The sequence below is a fragment of the Amphibalanus amphitrite genome, unplaced genomic scaffold (assembly GCF_019059575.1).
Source record: "Amphibalanus amphitrite isolate SeventyFive unplaced genomic scaffold, NRLGWU_Aamphi_draft 001267F_arrow, whole genome shotgun sequence".
NCBI classification, from domain to species: Eukaryota; Metazoa; Arthropoda; class Thecostraca; order Balanomorpha; family Balanidae; genus Amphibalanus; species Amphibalanus amphitrite.
In genome coordinates, this window is record NW_024882760.1 from 53344 (window position 1) to 68399 (window position 15056).

General features: G+C 46.6%; 3 protein-coding genes and 1 long non-coding RNA gene across 8 annotated transcripts; all 4 read left to right on the forward strand.

Annotated features, from left to right (window-relative positions):
• Positions 1 to 1156, forward strand: LOC122371650 (39S ribosomal protein L16, mitochondrial-like). Its single transcript, XM_043348110.1, has one exon. The coding sequence runs from the start codon at positions 345 to 347 to the stop codon at positions 1068 to 1070; it is 726 nt and encodes a 241-aa protein (XP_043204045.1). The 5' UTR covers positions 1 to 344; the 3' UTR covers positions 1071 to 1156.
• Positions 1157 to 2137: 981 nt separating this feature from the next.
• On the forward strand, positions 2138 to 10756 carry LOC122371649 (glutamine amidotransferase-like class 1 domain-containing protein 3A, mitochondrial). 4 transcript variants are annotated; one of them, XM_043348106.1, is made up of 5 exons: positions 2138 to 2161; positions 6500 to 6619; positions 7049 to 7189; positions 7467 to 7612; positions 10208 to 10756. In XM_043348106.1, exons 1-5 carry the CDS (start codon positions 2156 to 2158, stop codon positions 10575 to 10577), a joined length of 783 nt encoding a protein of 260 aa, XP_043204041.1. In that variant the 5' UTR covers positions 2138 to 2155; the 3' UTR covers positions 10578 to 10756. The 4 variants fall into 4 exon arrangements, with proteins under 4 accessions (XP_043204041.1, XP_043204043.1, XP_043204044.1 ...); XM_043348108.1 differs by lacking the exon at positions 2138 to 2161 and adding an exon at positions 5942 to 6035; XM_043348107.1 differs by lacking the exon at positions 2138 to 2161 and adding an exon at positions 6022 to 6136.
• On the forward strand, positions 2715 to 4738 carry LOC122371651. Its single transcript, XR_006254772.1, has 3 exons — positions 2715 to 2766; positions 3238 to 3363; positions 3816 to 4738. It is a non-coding gene; the product is annotated as an uncharacterized LOC122371651 (long non-coding RNA).
• A 213-nt stretch (positions 10757 to 10969) lies between the features above and the next one.
• On the forward strand, positions 10970 to 14843 carry LOC122371653 (ADP-ribosylation factor-like protein 6). 2 transcript variants are annotated; one of them, XM_043348115.1, is made up of 3 exons: positions 10970 to 10999; positions 12435 to 12747; positions 13267 to 14843. In XM_043348115.1, exons 2-3 carry the CDS (start codon positions 12570 to 12572, stop codon positions 13650 to 13652), a joined length of 564 nt encoding a protein of 187 aa, XP_043204050.1. In that variant the 5' UTR covers positions 10970 to 10999; positions 12435 to 12569; the 3' UTR covers positions 13653 to 14843. The 2 variants fall into 2 exon arrangements, with proteins under 2 accessions (XP_043204050.1, XP_043204051.1); XM_043348116.1 differs by having other exon boundaries at positions 10990 to 11025.
• Positions 14844 to 15056: the final 213 nt, after the last annotated feature.

Sequence of the window (15056 nt, forward strand, 5' to 3'; positions counted from 1 at the left end):
CTCTGGGGCCGCGCGCGCGCAGTGTGTGTATGATAGGATGGAAGCCGATTATTAGATATTATTGGAGCTTATGTGATATAAATCCATACCAGCTGCTGATTGCTGCTGTAGAAGACCGGGCTGTGTGCTTTGATACTGTTTTTTCCTGCGTATCAGTATCAAGATATTGAGAGAGGCCTTATCAATCTTGAAGGTGCCTGTGCGCTGGCTTCATGCCTAGCACATTTTGATGCAACCTAGTTCTAGTAAATGTGTTCTAACCTGCTCAGAAATATCACATTTGCGGGCTTCTTCAGTCAATGCTATCAAGAAACAGTTCGTTGAGGATCTCAATCTGTTGAGCCATGAATTTTACTCGTCTGGTGAACGTTAAAAGCTTCTTGTCCAGCAAGCTATTACAGAATGTTCCTGCTGCAGGGTTCAAATATTTCAAGCCCCCTACAGACTATACTGGAATGCAGATCCCAGAGAAGCCAAAGCTATGGATGCTTGCCAAAGTTCCTCAATTTCCTCCAGGTATGAGGATCCCCAAGTCTCAGAAGAGGCTGATTGACATGAGGGGTCCAGAGACTGTCCATAATCAGCTTTTGCACAAACAGTATGGCATTGTTGCTGTGACTGGGGGGAAGCTGAGGCATGGGCACATGGAGATGATTCGCATGACCCTTGGAAGACGGATGGATACAAGCAGAATGTTTGCAATTTGGAGGGTGGATGCAGTATGGAAGCCCATCACAAAGCGTGGCCAAGGCAAAAGAATGGGAGGTGGGAAAGGCTCCATAGATCATTATGTGAGTCCTGTGAAAGCAGGTAGAGTGATTGTGGAGCTGGCTGGTGCATGTGAGTTTGAGGAGGTCAAGCCTGCACTACAGGAAGTAGCAGGCAAGCTCCCCTTCAAGGCAGAAGTTGTTAGTCATGAAACCCTGCTGAAGAAAAAAGAACTGGAACAATGGGCAGATGAAAACAACACCAATCAGTACACATACAAGTATCTGATTCAAAATAACATGATGGGGTGCCACAAGTGGTGCTCAAAGTATGACAAAGTTTGGTTTGGGAAGTACCAGTGAAGTACCAATCATGACTCTGGTGGCTGTCATGTGCAACTGAGAGTACTGCTGCATCGTGCTTGTGATCAATAGATGTCTTTATTAGAGCACCTGCTTTATTTTACCAAGGATATCTACCCAGTTAATCATCTCTTCACCATGTTCAATGCTCATGCCATCTTGAGGTACCATAGAATATTTATAATGAAAACTGAGTCCAGGTGTAGTATGGCATGATATACCTAGGCTGCAATGCAATAGATTTGGTTTACTTTCTTAAATATGCAATAGGAAAAACAATATTCAGTGATTCATTAGATAAGTGCATCTTGTAGATTTTGTCACATAAGTTGGAGTGAACAGGATTTTCCACACTTTGGTAACTGCTGAGGACATCATCATCAGAGGCTTGTCCAAACAGAGTGTTGAAATTGCAACTTACAGAGCCCAAAAGATAGCTTAAACTTGAACCTTACAGAACCCAAACGATGGCCAAGCTCAAGTGACCAAGCTCAAGTGCCCCGCGTTCGGAGTCTCTCGGACGACGAAGATTCTGCGTCGTCCGGCCAATCCCGTTCAAGATCAGTGGGGGCTTGGCTGCGGTTATGGAACGGGATTGGGCGGACGACGTAGAATCCTCGTCGTCCGAGAGACTCCGAACGCAGGGTAGTTTCACGAGGGTGACCCCACGTGCGGTGGGCTCACCCTAGCTGGCTCACCCAGCTGCATATCAGACCAGTCACCACACTGTATGCGAGGCTACTCCTGATGAGCCACATAAGCCAGATGATGGTGATTGTCCAGCCGAATCAGTGGGATGCAGGGCTAAGCTCGGGGTTGTGAGAAGGATTTGTGCGTCCTGTTTCCTCGGAGAGATAATGGAGACATATGGGTTGAGATCTTTCTTTGTTTTGTTGGGTGGATACCGAAGGATTCTGTATTTGTCGGAAGGATGCTATATATAAGTTTTTTTTTGGCGGGGGGGGCAATGGCTTGAGCTGCTACCGTCTGAGCCCATCCCGAGGAACAGACCACCCGGCACCCAGGCGCGCGAACGGTCACACCAACGCAGAGGAGCATGTTCTTTTGGGAGCGACTCGAGTCGGATGGTGGTGAGTGGTGACTGTCAACCCATACCTATGAATTATGATAGGTACAGCCCGACACAAAGGATATAAATTATGAGGTAGGCATTGAGGATTTGTACGTCCTTACTCCCGAGTATAGATCCAGATCGAGGATTTGGAGAGATTTTCCACAATGCAAAACTTGGACATAATTTTATTTGATGCAGACCTGTTATTTATGTAAGCTGCAGACTTTATCAGTTAACAAAACATGCATAATTTTTATACGGTATACAGCTCAATACCCAGTGCCCAGTGCCATGAAATGGAGCTCATGACGTCATAGTTTGTCAAAGTTGGTAATCGAGTCACTTAAAAAGTCAAGCTTTGAAGTTGGCGTTTTCACTGTTTTGTTTTTTGCCGGACACGCCTAAGAGCTGGACTTTTTGATGACGTCTTCGGGTGACGTCATGTCGTGTGTGACGTTTCGTGAGCAGGTAAGGAAAAGTCACCACCGCTGGCGAACATTTAGTGCGGTAAATGGCAAACACAAATGCTGCGCAGAAAAAACAAATGTGTAACTTCAGAGACAACATTCGTTCGGACGACAATGTGATGTCAAGGCGAATCAAGAAGTTCTTCATGCGATTGTTAGTTATCTGTCGTGCTAACTTATTAGCAGTTGAGTTGTGAAATGTATTATCAAAATCAATGTTTATTGAACGCAGATTCAGTTTATTTTCAGATGTACCTAGGTACCCTTACACTTCACTCATCTCAAGCTGTTCAAACACCCTTGACAAAGTCGATTAAGATGAAACGTTGGGTATAATTTATACTGTGTTTTCTCTGCATTATTAACATATTCATCATATATACAATATAAGGGCCACATGCTTTTTACAGGGAGACATGTCAGACAGCCCAGTAGGATGAGGCTTCGTCAAGCGTCATTTTTAGCAAAGCTTTTCTTGCTTAAAATCCAGTCTGCAAAACATGGCAGGGCTTACACTTTGGCTTACACTTGACTCCCAGCTGTTTTGTCTTTGCTATGCGATGTTAAACATATAAAACATCTTACTATTCATGTATGCGCCATGACTCATGTAATCTTTTCACAGCCAACACGCTCCTAATGTACTGGGAATGTGGGGAGTGCAGCAGCATCAGTGCAGCACCAATGGTCAGATGCGAAGGCTGTGATAAATGGTACCACTTCCGTTGCGCGGGACTGTCTAAGGAGCCAGGTAAGCGCAAATGTTTTCTGTCTCAGTCTTTTTGTTGCAGCTATAGTGATCAATGAAATATTTTCTGCACTGTTCAGCCAAACATGTATTTCAAACAATCTGCTTCCCAACCAAGGGCGTCGCCACAGGGGGGGGGGACGGAGGGGATCTCGTCCCTCCACTTTTTAAAATTTTTAACATTACGCCTATGGCGTTGCATGGAAAGAATCAACTTGAAATGGTCCGAGCCCCTCCAAAATGGTCAATGTCCCCTCCAGTCGTCGCACCGTGGCGTCGCCCCTGTTTCCAACTACACAGATTTAGTCAAACAATGTGCCAATATGGAATTTTCAGGTTCAGTTGAATGAAATAGGAACAATGATAATTGTAGATTACGTATACCTGCAAGAGAGGAAAACAGAATACATTGTATTGCTTGTCCTTCACCGATACTGTTATTTTTCCATTTCTAGAAACACCGACATGGCGATGCAGGTGGTACTGCCTGGTGAGGCCGCGGTCTCCGGAATCGCCTGCAGACGAAGTCACCTGGCGTCCATCTGCACATCACTTGCAGAAGTGAGGCCTGCTGACAGCGTCTGGCAGTGTCGGCAACGTGCCAGACAGCTATCTGGAGTCCTGCTCACCGCAGGTCGCCGACAGGAGGGGCGACGCATCGTCTCCGAGGTCGCCTCAGCATCAGTGAGACCCCACTGGCCGTCTTCTTAGGCTTCAACTAGATTGCGAACAACCTATGCTGAGACAACGCCCATGACGTGTGATCCGGTACCGCTACCGCACTGCGTGCCTGTGCCCGCCGTGAGCCGCTAGTGCATGGGTTCGACCATGAGAATGTGTGTTTATGTTGCTTTTACTATTGTTTATACGTTGAAGTGACGAATTGTTTATTTTTCGCAAGCCTCCGCTGTCCGGTTGCCTGCAGCTCCATGCAACGTCAGCTGTACTGTTGTTTTAATGTTGTCTCTCCGCTCAGCTGTACTGTTGCCTCTCCGCTCATAACAACCTATGCTGAGACAACGCCCATGACGTGTGATCCGGTACCGCTACCACACTGCGTGCCTGTGCCCGCCGTGAGCCGCTAGTGCATGGGTACGACCATGAGAATATGTGTTTATGTTGCTTTTTATACTATTGTTTATACGTTGAAGTGACGAATTGTTTATTTTTCGCAAGCCTCCGCTGTCCGGTTGCCTGCAGCTCCATGCAACGCCAGCTGTACTGTTGTTTTAATGTTGTCTCTCCGCTCAGCTGTACTGTTGCCTCTCCGCTCATATATGACACCCTCTATATGAATGGCACTACTGATTGTCACACCCACTGTCCGTATTGTCCGTAGTGGTGTCTACGCCCATGTTAATACAGCGTGCAGAATCCAGATTCTATTGAGGAGAGTTGAGCCAAGTCACCATAGGCTCGGGAAGAGAGCAACGTGGAGGCCCACTGCCCCTTCCCCGGCCCCCACTGGGGGCGCCAGCCACTCCAACTTTTGACTGGATGTCAAGAGCGTCGCCACGAGGGGAACGAGTCGCCGGCCAGCCAAGGTAGCCAACGGCGTGTGAAGGTTGCCTGACCTCGAGGAAACTGAGATGGCACCAACGGAGGTTTTGTTAAGTAGGCGACCAAAATTCGAGCGGCAGCAACCTGGGCACCTTCACAGGGAATATGACCGGGGGAATATGACCCAATATCCCCCGTAAATATGTGCCTCGGAAGGGAGACCCAACCATAAAACTCGCCGTATCTTATCCACTATTTTTCGAACAGGTCCATAGATTTCCGTCCTCAAAAGTGCGGGGATATTCCCCAGTGTTTGAGTTGGATGGGACTATCGTGGCGTTTACACCGACAGGAGATTCCCATTGCCGGCTGTGGGAAATTTGGATATCAATGGAATCAAAATCTTATCGATCGATGAAGAACTAAATTACCCCGACCCGGAGAGCGTCTTTGGAATCAAAGCAGTAGCACATGACGCAAGACTTCAGGCAAATGAATCCTTCTCGTCTGAAATAAAACATTTGTGTATTGATAAGCACGTTTTATAAGCAATGGTAGCAAGATTCTTCATGTATTTGGTTTTAGTGATAATTTAGTAGCAGATACTTACCGTCGCATTTCGTTTTTTTAATTAATAATTTATATTGTCAGAACTAGCAACATATCTCTTCACTCAACAATAATTACAAAAATGAAAAAGAAATGATAAATTGCTCATATTTTGGTGAAACTAAAAATTAATTCAGCACATATTTTTTTTACAGCGTTGAAGTCCAGCTCCAAAGGACAGCTGACGATCGTAGCCGAGCAGGCTGTTTGGTACTTCTTCACTACTTCTTAGAAGTACCCGTTAGTACCGATCATGTCTCACATAATAAGCTATTGGAACAAAAATATCCATATTCTCCAAATTATTCTCCTTTCACACTTTAAATAAATACTTTTGAAATGCATTTACCAATTAATTTCACAAAAACGGCTTAAAATTTTACAACGTCAAAATACTTATTCCAATTTCCACCATGAAACCACCACTATATTACTTGCTTACAGAACCGTGCGCACAGTGCGCGCAGTTTTATCGTGACGTCAGAGGGTGCTTCCTCAGTGGCGCCCCCTGGCGGGGAACGCGTGCAAAAAGTCCAGCTCTTAGGCATGTCCTTTTTGCCGAGGAGGTCGGTCGATAATACCGAAATATTTTTTTTTTTTCAAGAATTTGACTACCTTATTGAAATTCAATTGTTTCCTGTGTTTATTTTGACATTTGAACCTGCAGGTACTGCAATAGGGATTATTGATCAAAAGAAAATACCATTAATGATATAAGACATTACAAAGCTAATACAAAAAATCGTAGTCGTTCAAAATTCACAAATCGCTACATCGTTGCAACGGTTTATATAGCCTTGGTTGCAACACTCGGATCAATTGTTACAGTCTTTTTTAAAATCGCTTGAGACTCTCACCGATCTATTATTTTGAAATCTTCAACGGAAGTCGGAACATCCTTTCACATTACAATTATGCTTTTTGTAAAACTTCCACATTGAGTTAAAATAAGGCCACGAATTGAGATGATTGGGAGGTTATGGCTAGTCACCAGTCAGTGAATCTTAATTATGCACATAAGTGTTTGCAGGCTGATCAATCACCCATGGCACTGCAACTGGCCTCCTTCGTCCTTCGACGCCAGTCACCACTTGCTGGGCTGCGACTGCTCAGTAGCTCTGCAGCGATGGCTTCCCCAAAGGTTGCAGTGGTAAGGGCCAGCTGTATGCCAGTTTCTTGACTAACAGCTTGTAATAAAATGGATTAATTTAAGAAGTGGGAAAATAGTACAATTAAAACAGAGTATAATAATGTACCTAGGTGTTCTGGGAAGAGGGAACTTATTAATAATGTTAGGTTTCAGTCACTGCATCTGTAAATATATGCATGATTGGCAATCTTTTATTACAGCAGTGGCTGGCAACTTTTTTAGGATGCAATTGCTGGCTGGCTGAACAGGTGAAACCTGTAGCCTGTAGATGTGGTCTGCAGATTCAACAAACCAAAGCATTGCAATTGGCAATTACAATAAGGTTATCATATAACAAGGCACTCCTGTGTTTAATGCAATCAGCAATATGTTTAAGCTTAACAATCCTTTATCGTGTTGATTCATCTGTTCCCCTTTACTTTTGCCCAGGTGCTGTCTGGCTGTGGCGTATATGACGGCACTGAGGTGCACGAGGCATCCGCCTGCCTAGTGCATCTCAGCAGGGCTGGCGCCGACGTCCAGTGCTATGCCCCGGACGTCAAGCAAATGCACGTCGTCGACCACGTTAAGGTACCGGGTACGCCGTGCGTAATGCGATTGCAGGATATCGTGCGATGGCGACACATTCAGACGATTCGTAAAATGTAACATAGCTCATAACGACTCCGTTAGTGCGTCAAAACAGCTGTACCGTGCTCGGTCGGATACGTCTCTGGTCTGTAATGGATATCAGTGTGCCGTGGTCGATCCGTGTGGTCTGGTCTGTATAACTGTACCGTGTTCGATCCGTCTGGTCTGTATAACTGTACCGTGGTCGATCCGTCTGACATTCCTCTTCGGTCGCCAGGGCCAGCCGGTCGAGGGCGAGTCGCGCGGTGTGCTCCAGGAGTCGGCGCGGATCGCTCGTGGAGATGTACGCGACCTCAGCACCCTAGACCTCAGCCAGGCGGATGCCGTGGTCTTCCCTGGCGGTTTCGGCGCCGCCAAGAACCTGTACGTTACGACTCTGTGCTCAGTGCTGGTGATACAGCACTGGGTTTCCTTGGTCGTAGAAGATGCATCCTTAACGTTCAAAATTTTGTGAGGTGTAAAATAAGGGACAATTGTGGTTTTCTTTACTCGACTGAAACAACAATATTTTATTTCACGGAACAGGGGCCATATTCACGTCGACTTGGTAAGTCGATTTTGTTTCGTAAGTATAATTTGGCATTCACGTCGACACTTGTTCAGTTTAAACGACAGAGTTGACGTGATTAAAAAAAATCTTAAGAAGTAGGCCATGTGTAAGAAAATTATTACGAAAATGGTCGACGTGAATATAGCCCCTGGTCCTTTTTAACTATTTTGGAAGTTGACCTCTGCTCATATGTTGGTAGATCTGTATGTGAGAAATAGCTAGCGTCAGGGGCGTCGCCACGGATTTTTGAGTGGGGGGGGGGGGAGGGGTCGGGTTTCTAGTCTTCACCCGATGGGTAGGGGTGTTTTTTTTTTGCCACACTTCCCAGTTTTGTGCGTGCGTATGTGTGTGTGTGCGTGTGAACAAATCGGCGCGCAGCGCCGCCAAATTTGGTATAACCTATTAGGTAGGTATACCTACCTACATCACTTGCGTACAAATTATCACTGGTCACTTTAGGTCAGGTCGCCATGTCAAGTTCAGTTATACGGTATACCTCTATAAAAACTTTCCCCTCTCGCCATTCTTGTAGCTTTTCTCCCATAGCTTCGAAATTTGGTACACTGTATAGGTACCTAATGTATGGGGTTATACGTGTCAGCAATTCATGATTCTAACTGAGGATTTACATCTATGATCTGAAGGCAGGTCAAATACGTGACCTCATCATTAGAAAATAATGAGAAATTAGAAAAAGCACGAATGCCTCCTGCTTTGAAAAAGTTCGTCAGAAACGCAAAATATCTTTGGAGCCATGACAAATCAGCTCATCATTGCCAGGGACAGGGTGCAACTTATGGCGAGTGATGACTCGAAAGGTCATTAGTGGAAATGTCCATCGATGGCCGCCAGCATTTTTTTTTCTACAACTTTTGACGAAGACGCGGTAGAGCGATGACAGCACCTGGAAGGTGTTCACTGTTCAGCTCATCAACACGGATCCATTCATATGCAGCAGGAGGTCCTTTTTCGATCAGGACATAACGTTGACCTGAGGTCGTTTTAACGTTAATTCTGAATGGTCAAATTTTAACTCATGTGACCCGTCTCAAAGAGGTCAAGACGGTGGTGACAAGACAACATATGTACATACATACCATACAAATTCACGGAATCGAAAGTTATTGCAAAGCAGATGTTTCGGCAGAATCTGTCCAGTTAGCTGTTTGCCTTCTTATGGGCCAAACATAGACCTGAGATGAAATCTAACGCGAAGCTAGCGAAAGAGCGTTAAAAGAGCTATCGAATAGTGTTCTGCTTCACTGTAGCCCTTCTATTGGTGGTTTCCCAGTCGCTAACGTATAACGTATACTAAACTAACGCTGAGGCATGCTTTCGACCCCTGATCGATCTACAGGTTTGCGGAAAAAAGAGCATGCTGCCCGTGACGAGAGAAAGCCGATGATACCCATTTACAAGTTTTCGGGTCATCTCAGGACTCAGGTCATCGCCAATAAGTAGAGAAACTCGGGACCTGCTAGAACTTAACGAATGTAAGTTGTGATGGTTTTTCGAGGTTCTGATTACGAATGTTATCTTAGTTTTGAACGAAGATGATGACTCCATGCATTTGGGGTAGATCAGGTCAGGTCAGATCGACCAGTACCTAATAGTGGATGACCACCACCGATTGCTTCCTAGCATGTTATATGAATAAGCAACACAACTACTTCTTAAATGTTCAGATGGGCGCTAAGTTCAAAATCAGCTCCAAAAACTACCCTATCAATAAAAGCACGTTATGAAAAAGTGAACTAAGGTCATCTTTATTTGAATCAGGGATATCGATTTATTTTAAGTAGGTGATTAACTCGAGCGCACCGGAAGTTTTGTTGCAATCGGCTCCTTTTTGCGCGACTTCTTTGCGAAAGCGCGAGACGGTTCCATCTGACTCCCTTTCCCCTACATGTGCACTGTACAGCTAGTTGTGACGGTAGCCATGGGGCTGAGGCTAGTTTGTAGTTTTGTAGTTAGGTACTGATCCGACGAATCGACTGCGACCATTTTTTTTTTTTAACGATCAGACGAACGCTCAGGGCAGCTTTGGCGCGTCCAATCATTTGAGGGATAAAAAGGTACTAGGATGGGGGCTACTTAAAAACATTGTTGTGCTGGTGTTCCCCGCCCACAGCTAATTGACCTTTAGGTAATTGGCTAATTGGCTTTAGGGAGCTCTTGAAGCGATTTTGAATCTGATGTATTTGTTGGTGTTGCTGACGCCTGCTTCACTGACATAAAAGCTAAAAAAGCATACTCAGCATCGCAAAAAGTGTGGGGGGGGGGTCGACACCCCCAGTTTTCAAGAGTGGGGGGGGGGGGTCACGACCCCCCGACCCCCCCCCCCGTCGGCGACGCCCCTGGCTAGCGTTTGCCCAGTTTTGACCTTTCATGACGCTATGTGTCGTTAGCTCGACGTTCGGCACTGAGGGCGCCGCCATGTCAGTGCAGCCGGAGGCGGAGCGGGTGCTGAAGGAGTTCCACGCGGCCGGCCGGCCGGTAGCGCTGTGCTGCATCGCGCCGGTGCTGGCGGCCCGCCTGGTGCCGGGCGCCCGTGTGACGCTGGGCGCCAGTGGGCCGCAGTGGCCGTACGCCGGCTCCCAGGAGGCGGCCTCCGGCTGGGGCGCCGACGTCCAGCAGTGCCAGGTGGACGAGGTGTGTGTGGACGAGAAGAACCGACTGGTCACCACGCCGGCCTTCATGTACGACACCAAGGAGTTCCATCGCGTCTTCGACGGCGTCGGCAAGATGATCGGCGAGCTGATCAAAATGTTGAAGTAAAAATATATACTGGCCTTGGGTTTTATCAAGGAAAATATGGCTGATGTTGGCTGTTATGGTGGTAAACTGGCGTAGAGAAGCGCTGCACTTATTGGCGAGAGGAAAGCTTGCCGTAACTGATTTTGTATCACTTTTGTTGGATTTTGTTGTATGTCTGTGAAATAAACCTTCATTTTTAGTGTATCTTTTTCCTTAGCTTGCAAGTTGCTAGTGCCACCGATAGGAGTAAACATGTATAAAATTGAGCGCGAATGAAATTAACTTTTTCTCATTTGACCGAGGGAAAATAACGCAAGAGTAGCTCAAAGGAGCTGTTAGCCAAAGTCTTAAGCTTGTGACGTCATAGAAAGGTTGGATGCATAACGTTTGATAAACAAGTTCTAAGGAGAGACAAATGCGGTGCGGCAGAACCGACGCAGCAGGTTAGGCTGGCAGCATCATTTCTTCAGTATTATATTACAATTATGTTCTTTTAATTGATTTTAATGATTGAAATATTTGCCTATTTTATGTAGATTTTACATTCTCTATATCAGAAAGCTGATTGTAATGCAATTTGTATGTTTTTTATGCTAGTATTGTGTTCAAAGGGAATAGTTCGTTTTCCTGAAATTATTTTTTTGTGTCGCCTACATTTATGATTTTTTATGTTCAAAATTATAAGCAAAGGAAATAAACTCTTTTCTTAAAAAGATTATTACCTATATTTTCGTATAAAAAGAATTGTATTCTAAATAAAATATTGTTTGACGCTGAAGACCATAGTGACAAGTCGGTATTAGTTAGTAGAGCAGACGTCACATGAAGGTTTTCCAACCAAGGAGAGGCGCTATACCCGGAGGTGCTTCTTTCTAACAAAACCTAAACAAACCTAACCTAACCTACAACCTACAACCTACAACCTAAAAACCTACAACCTACAAACCTACCCTACAACCTACAAGCCTCAACCTACAGCACCTCTCCTCAGTTTGAAAACCTTCGTGTGACATCTGCTCTACTAATGCAGACAAGTCTGCACCAGGCATCAGCCAGCCTACATCAATCATGCTGAAAATCTGTACCACCCTGTTGCGGGCATTCTGCACTGAAAATAGTCCCTTGAATTTCACCATATAACTGATAAATCTTTTTCTGATTATATAACCTGCAATTAAAAGACATTGCTTGCTGACCAGCCTGTTTAGTGTCATGCATCATTTCCTAGGACATTGTTATGCCAGCACAAAGGCTCAGCACAATGTTGAGTAGGGGCCCACATCACTTTTCACTGATTCTGCATGGCATTCTGCCTGAGTGCCAAAACACCAAGGGGATTTAGTCAAAATTGCCATGCTTTACAGTCTGTGCCTCAAATGCTGCCAAGGTCCAGCTTCTGTGGAGTCCAAGGCAGGTGCAAGGGCTGCTCTCAAGCTGTCAGGAATAGTCCATACCAGATCTTGCACGTGTCTTATGTCCCAGGTCCCTGCTGTGTAATGGATTTTTTTTTTCAGCCCATGCCTACCTTGGTCAGGGTCCTGCTCACTGCCTAGGTTCTGATTTGTGGTGCCCTTTGGCTGAAGGGACCCACAGATATTTTCCCATTACCACTAAGATGTCACTGAATGCAATGTCTTAGAAGACCAGGTACTGCATCACCAAATAAATGTTCAGCTCCACAGAAGTCATTTGTCCCTACCTGGGATCAGCCCCTTTTTACATACCAAGGCTCTTGAACAAATACAGGACAGCATTATATATGCAGTATGTCACAGCTCTCTCTGTTGAACTTTTTTCTTCTCAGTTTGTCAATTGTCCACATCACATATAGGTAGATGCATTATTGTTTTAAGTAATCCTTTTCTTTGTCTATTTCAGACCCCTCTGCTTGATCACTATCGATTGAAGACACACTGGTCACTGCTGGTGCTGCTCTTAACTGCAGTAACACCAGCCCCTAGTGGCCGCTGGTGCAGCTCCTGGACTGCTCCAACATCAGCCCCCAGTGGCATCATGGGGCTGTTTAATACGCTGGCCACGGCGCTCGGCCTGCGAAAGCGAGAGGTCAATGTCATTGTGGTGGGACTGGATAACAGCGGCAAGTCGACGATCCTGAACCACCTGAAGCCGGACCTGGAGCGTGCTGCCGACATCGTGCCCACCGTCGGCTTCAACGTGGAGCGGTTCAAAGGTGCGCTTCTGGCTCAGACCGCTGAATGGTGGGCGTTGGTGGTGGCAGAGTATCCTAGGCTTAGTATGACTGCGTCACGTAATAATGGCAAATTTTGACGTGAAAATTTTTGGATATCGCGTTTATTTGATGGCATTGTTTCATTGTGTAAATAGAGCATTTGTGCATTTGCGTTAAAAGTCTCGCTGTTTCCTATCCCCACTCGCAGTCCGACCCCCCTCTATCCGCTCCTGTTGACACGCTCTTGGTCGCTCAATGGGATCGTCTTAGTACCATTAGGTGACCGTCTGCCTAGTCCAATGATAAATAAATCTACCAAAAATGCTCCTCTCTGCTCATCTGTTGTCAAACGTCTTCTACCACATCTCCCCACGTCCGACCGCTTGATCTCTGCCAGACAAATACTTTTACCTGGCTGACCGTCTCCTGACTGATCGTTCCCTGCCTACCACTCTATGCTTGACACTCCCTTGTCTGACCGTCTGTCTGTCCGCCCTGTCTGGTCCTTTGTGCCGGCAGCTCAGAGTTTGGCGTTCACGGCGTTCGACATGTCCGGCCAGGGCCGCTACCGCAACCTCTGGGAGCACTATTACCGCGACTGTGACGCCATTATCTACGTGGTGGACAGCAGCGACAAGCTGCGCATGGTGGTGGCCAAGGACGAGCTGGACGCCCTGCTGCAGCATCCGGACATCCGACCGCGGCGCATCCCCCTACTCTTCTTCGCCAACAAGATGGACCTCAAGGAGGCCATGAGCTCCGTCAAGGTGACCATGATGCTCGGCTTGGAGAAGATGGAAAACAAGCAGTTCCACATCTGCGCCAGCAACGCCATCACTGGCGAGGGTCTCAGCGACGGCATCGCGTGGCTCACGCAGCAGCTGAAGGACGTCAAAGCAAAGTGAGCGGTCGGCTGCGTGAGTTGACCGTGTCTGGCGATCGGAGGGGTGTCAGGTGGCGTGCCTATGCATCGGAATGGGGTGTTTTCGTGCTGCTAATTCTTGATTGATCACTCAGCCCAGACGATGGCGATATCAGGCGATCTGTTTCTCGTATGATCTCATTTTCTAGTCAGGGCGGTGCGTTTTGGTGTGACGTCAACATTGGTAAGATGCATGGAAGGCATGATATTTGACATTTCTGGCAGCTCCTTCTTGGTAATCCTGCCGGGTGGCGATAGAAGCCTGGCCTTGACTCTCATGCGAGACACTCGCAGCTTACAGTGTGCCTCAGACAGAGCCACTTCACTTCGGTCTCGCGGTGACGTCACGACTCACAAGGGTCCGATATGTCACATAACAGCGTCATACGATAGTGTTTTTTTCTGTTGGCTTACCTTTCGAAGCATTCTTTGTTTCGTGCTTGGTTGTCTGGGATAGATGGCGTCAGGCGCCAGCTTATGTAACAAGCCTGTTTTATCACACTGCCGTAATTATGGATTTCATCATGACTAGTCATGTCTTTTTCGCTGTGATATATGTCCAATATCCGTCCAGACCTGAATTGTATTCCGTCCAAGGGCTGCAACACGCCCTGCGTGACGGCGTTCCCCTCGAATATGTCATTGTGCGTCACTATGGAGACTGGAGATCGTGTATCTACACTGTACAGTGTATGTGCTGTGTTCACTCGTCTCAGCCTATTGCCGGCCCAGTGAGGCGAGGATAACCACGGGTACAGTTTAGCTGACGTTTCCTCGTGTTGCGAACACCCTTTCAGAGGGTGTTTTCAGCGCTTTTCAGCGCTTTTCTTTTTTTCAAAAGCCCGCTTTTCAGCGGGCTTTCAGAGTCTCTTCTCGGCACCGTTTGTACTGTTTGTGAGAGTCGCGGCTCGCCTGGCTGCTGTCGCGGTACCGTCTGTCATTGTAACTGCACCCGGGCCCGCTGTCGTTGCACCCCGGCCTCGCCGTAAGTGCTGCACCCTTGTCGCTGTCCAAACACCCCGGGTGGGAGTAATTGCACCCCAGATATTCTCTATTCGCCCGCGGCCCTGGGTATGCTGTCGCGGGCTGTCGGGGCGTGCGCCCATCTGTCAGGCTGTTGTGATGTCACAGTGTGAGTCTGATAAATTATGGGTTAATACACCAGCATGAGAGACACATTTGGTTTTCCTTTGTGTCATGACCATTGGAGTTTATGTCAAAAGTCCAGTTTACATTCCTATGATTATGGGAAGAACATGTACGACTTCGACTTCGGTTTGTTGGACAAAACGTTTTGATAATTGGAAAAGAGCGCTTATCATCCAGGAGCCCTTGATTGATGAAATGACCAAACGTCACTAGATGCCGCAGGCTCCATTTTCAAAAC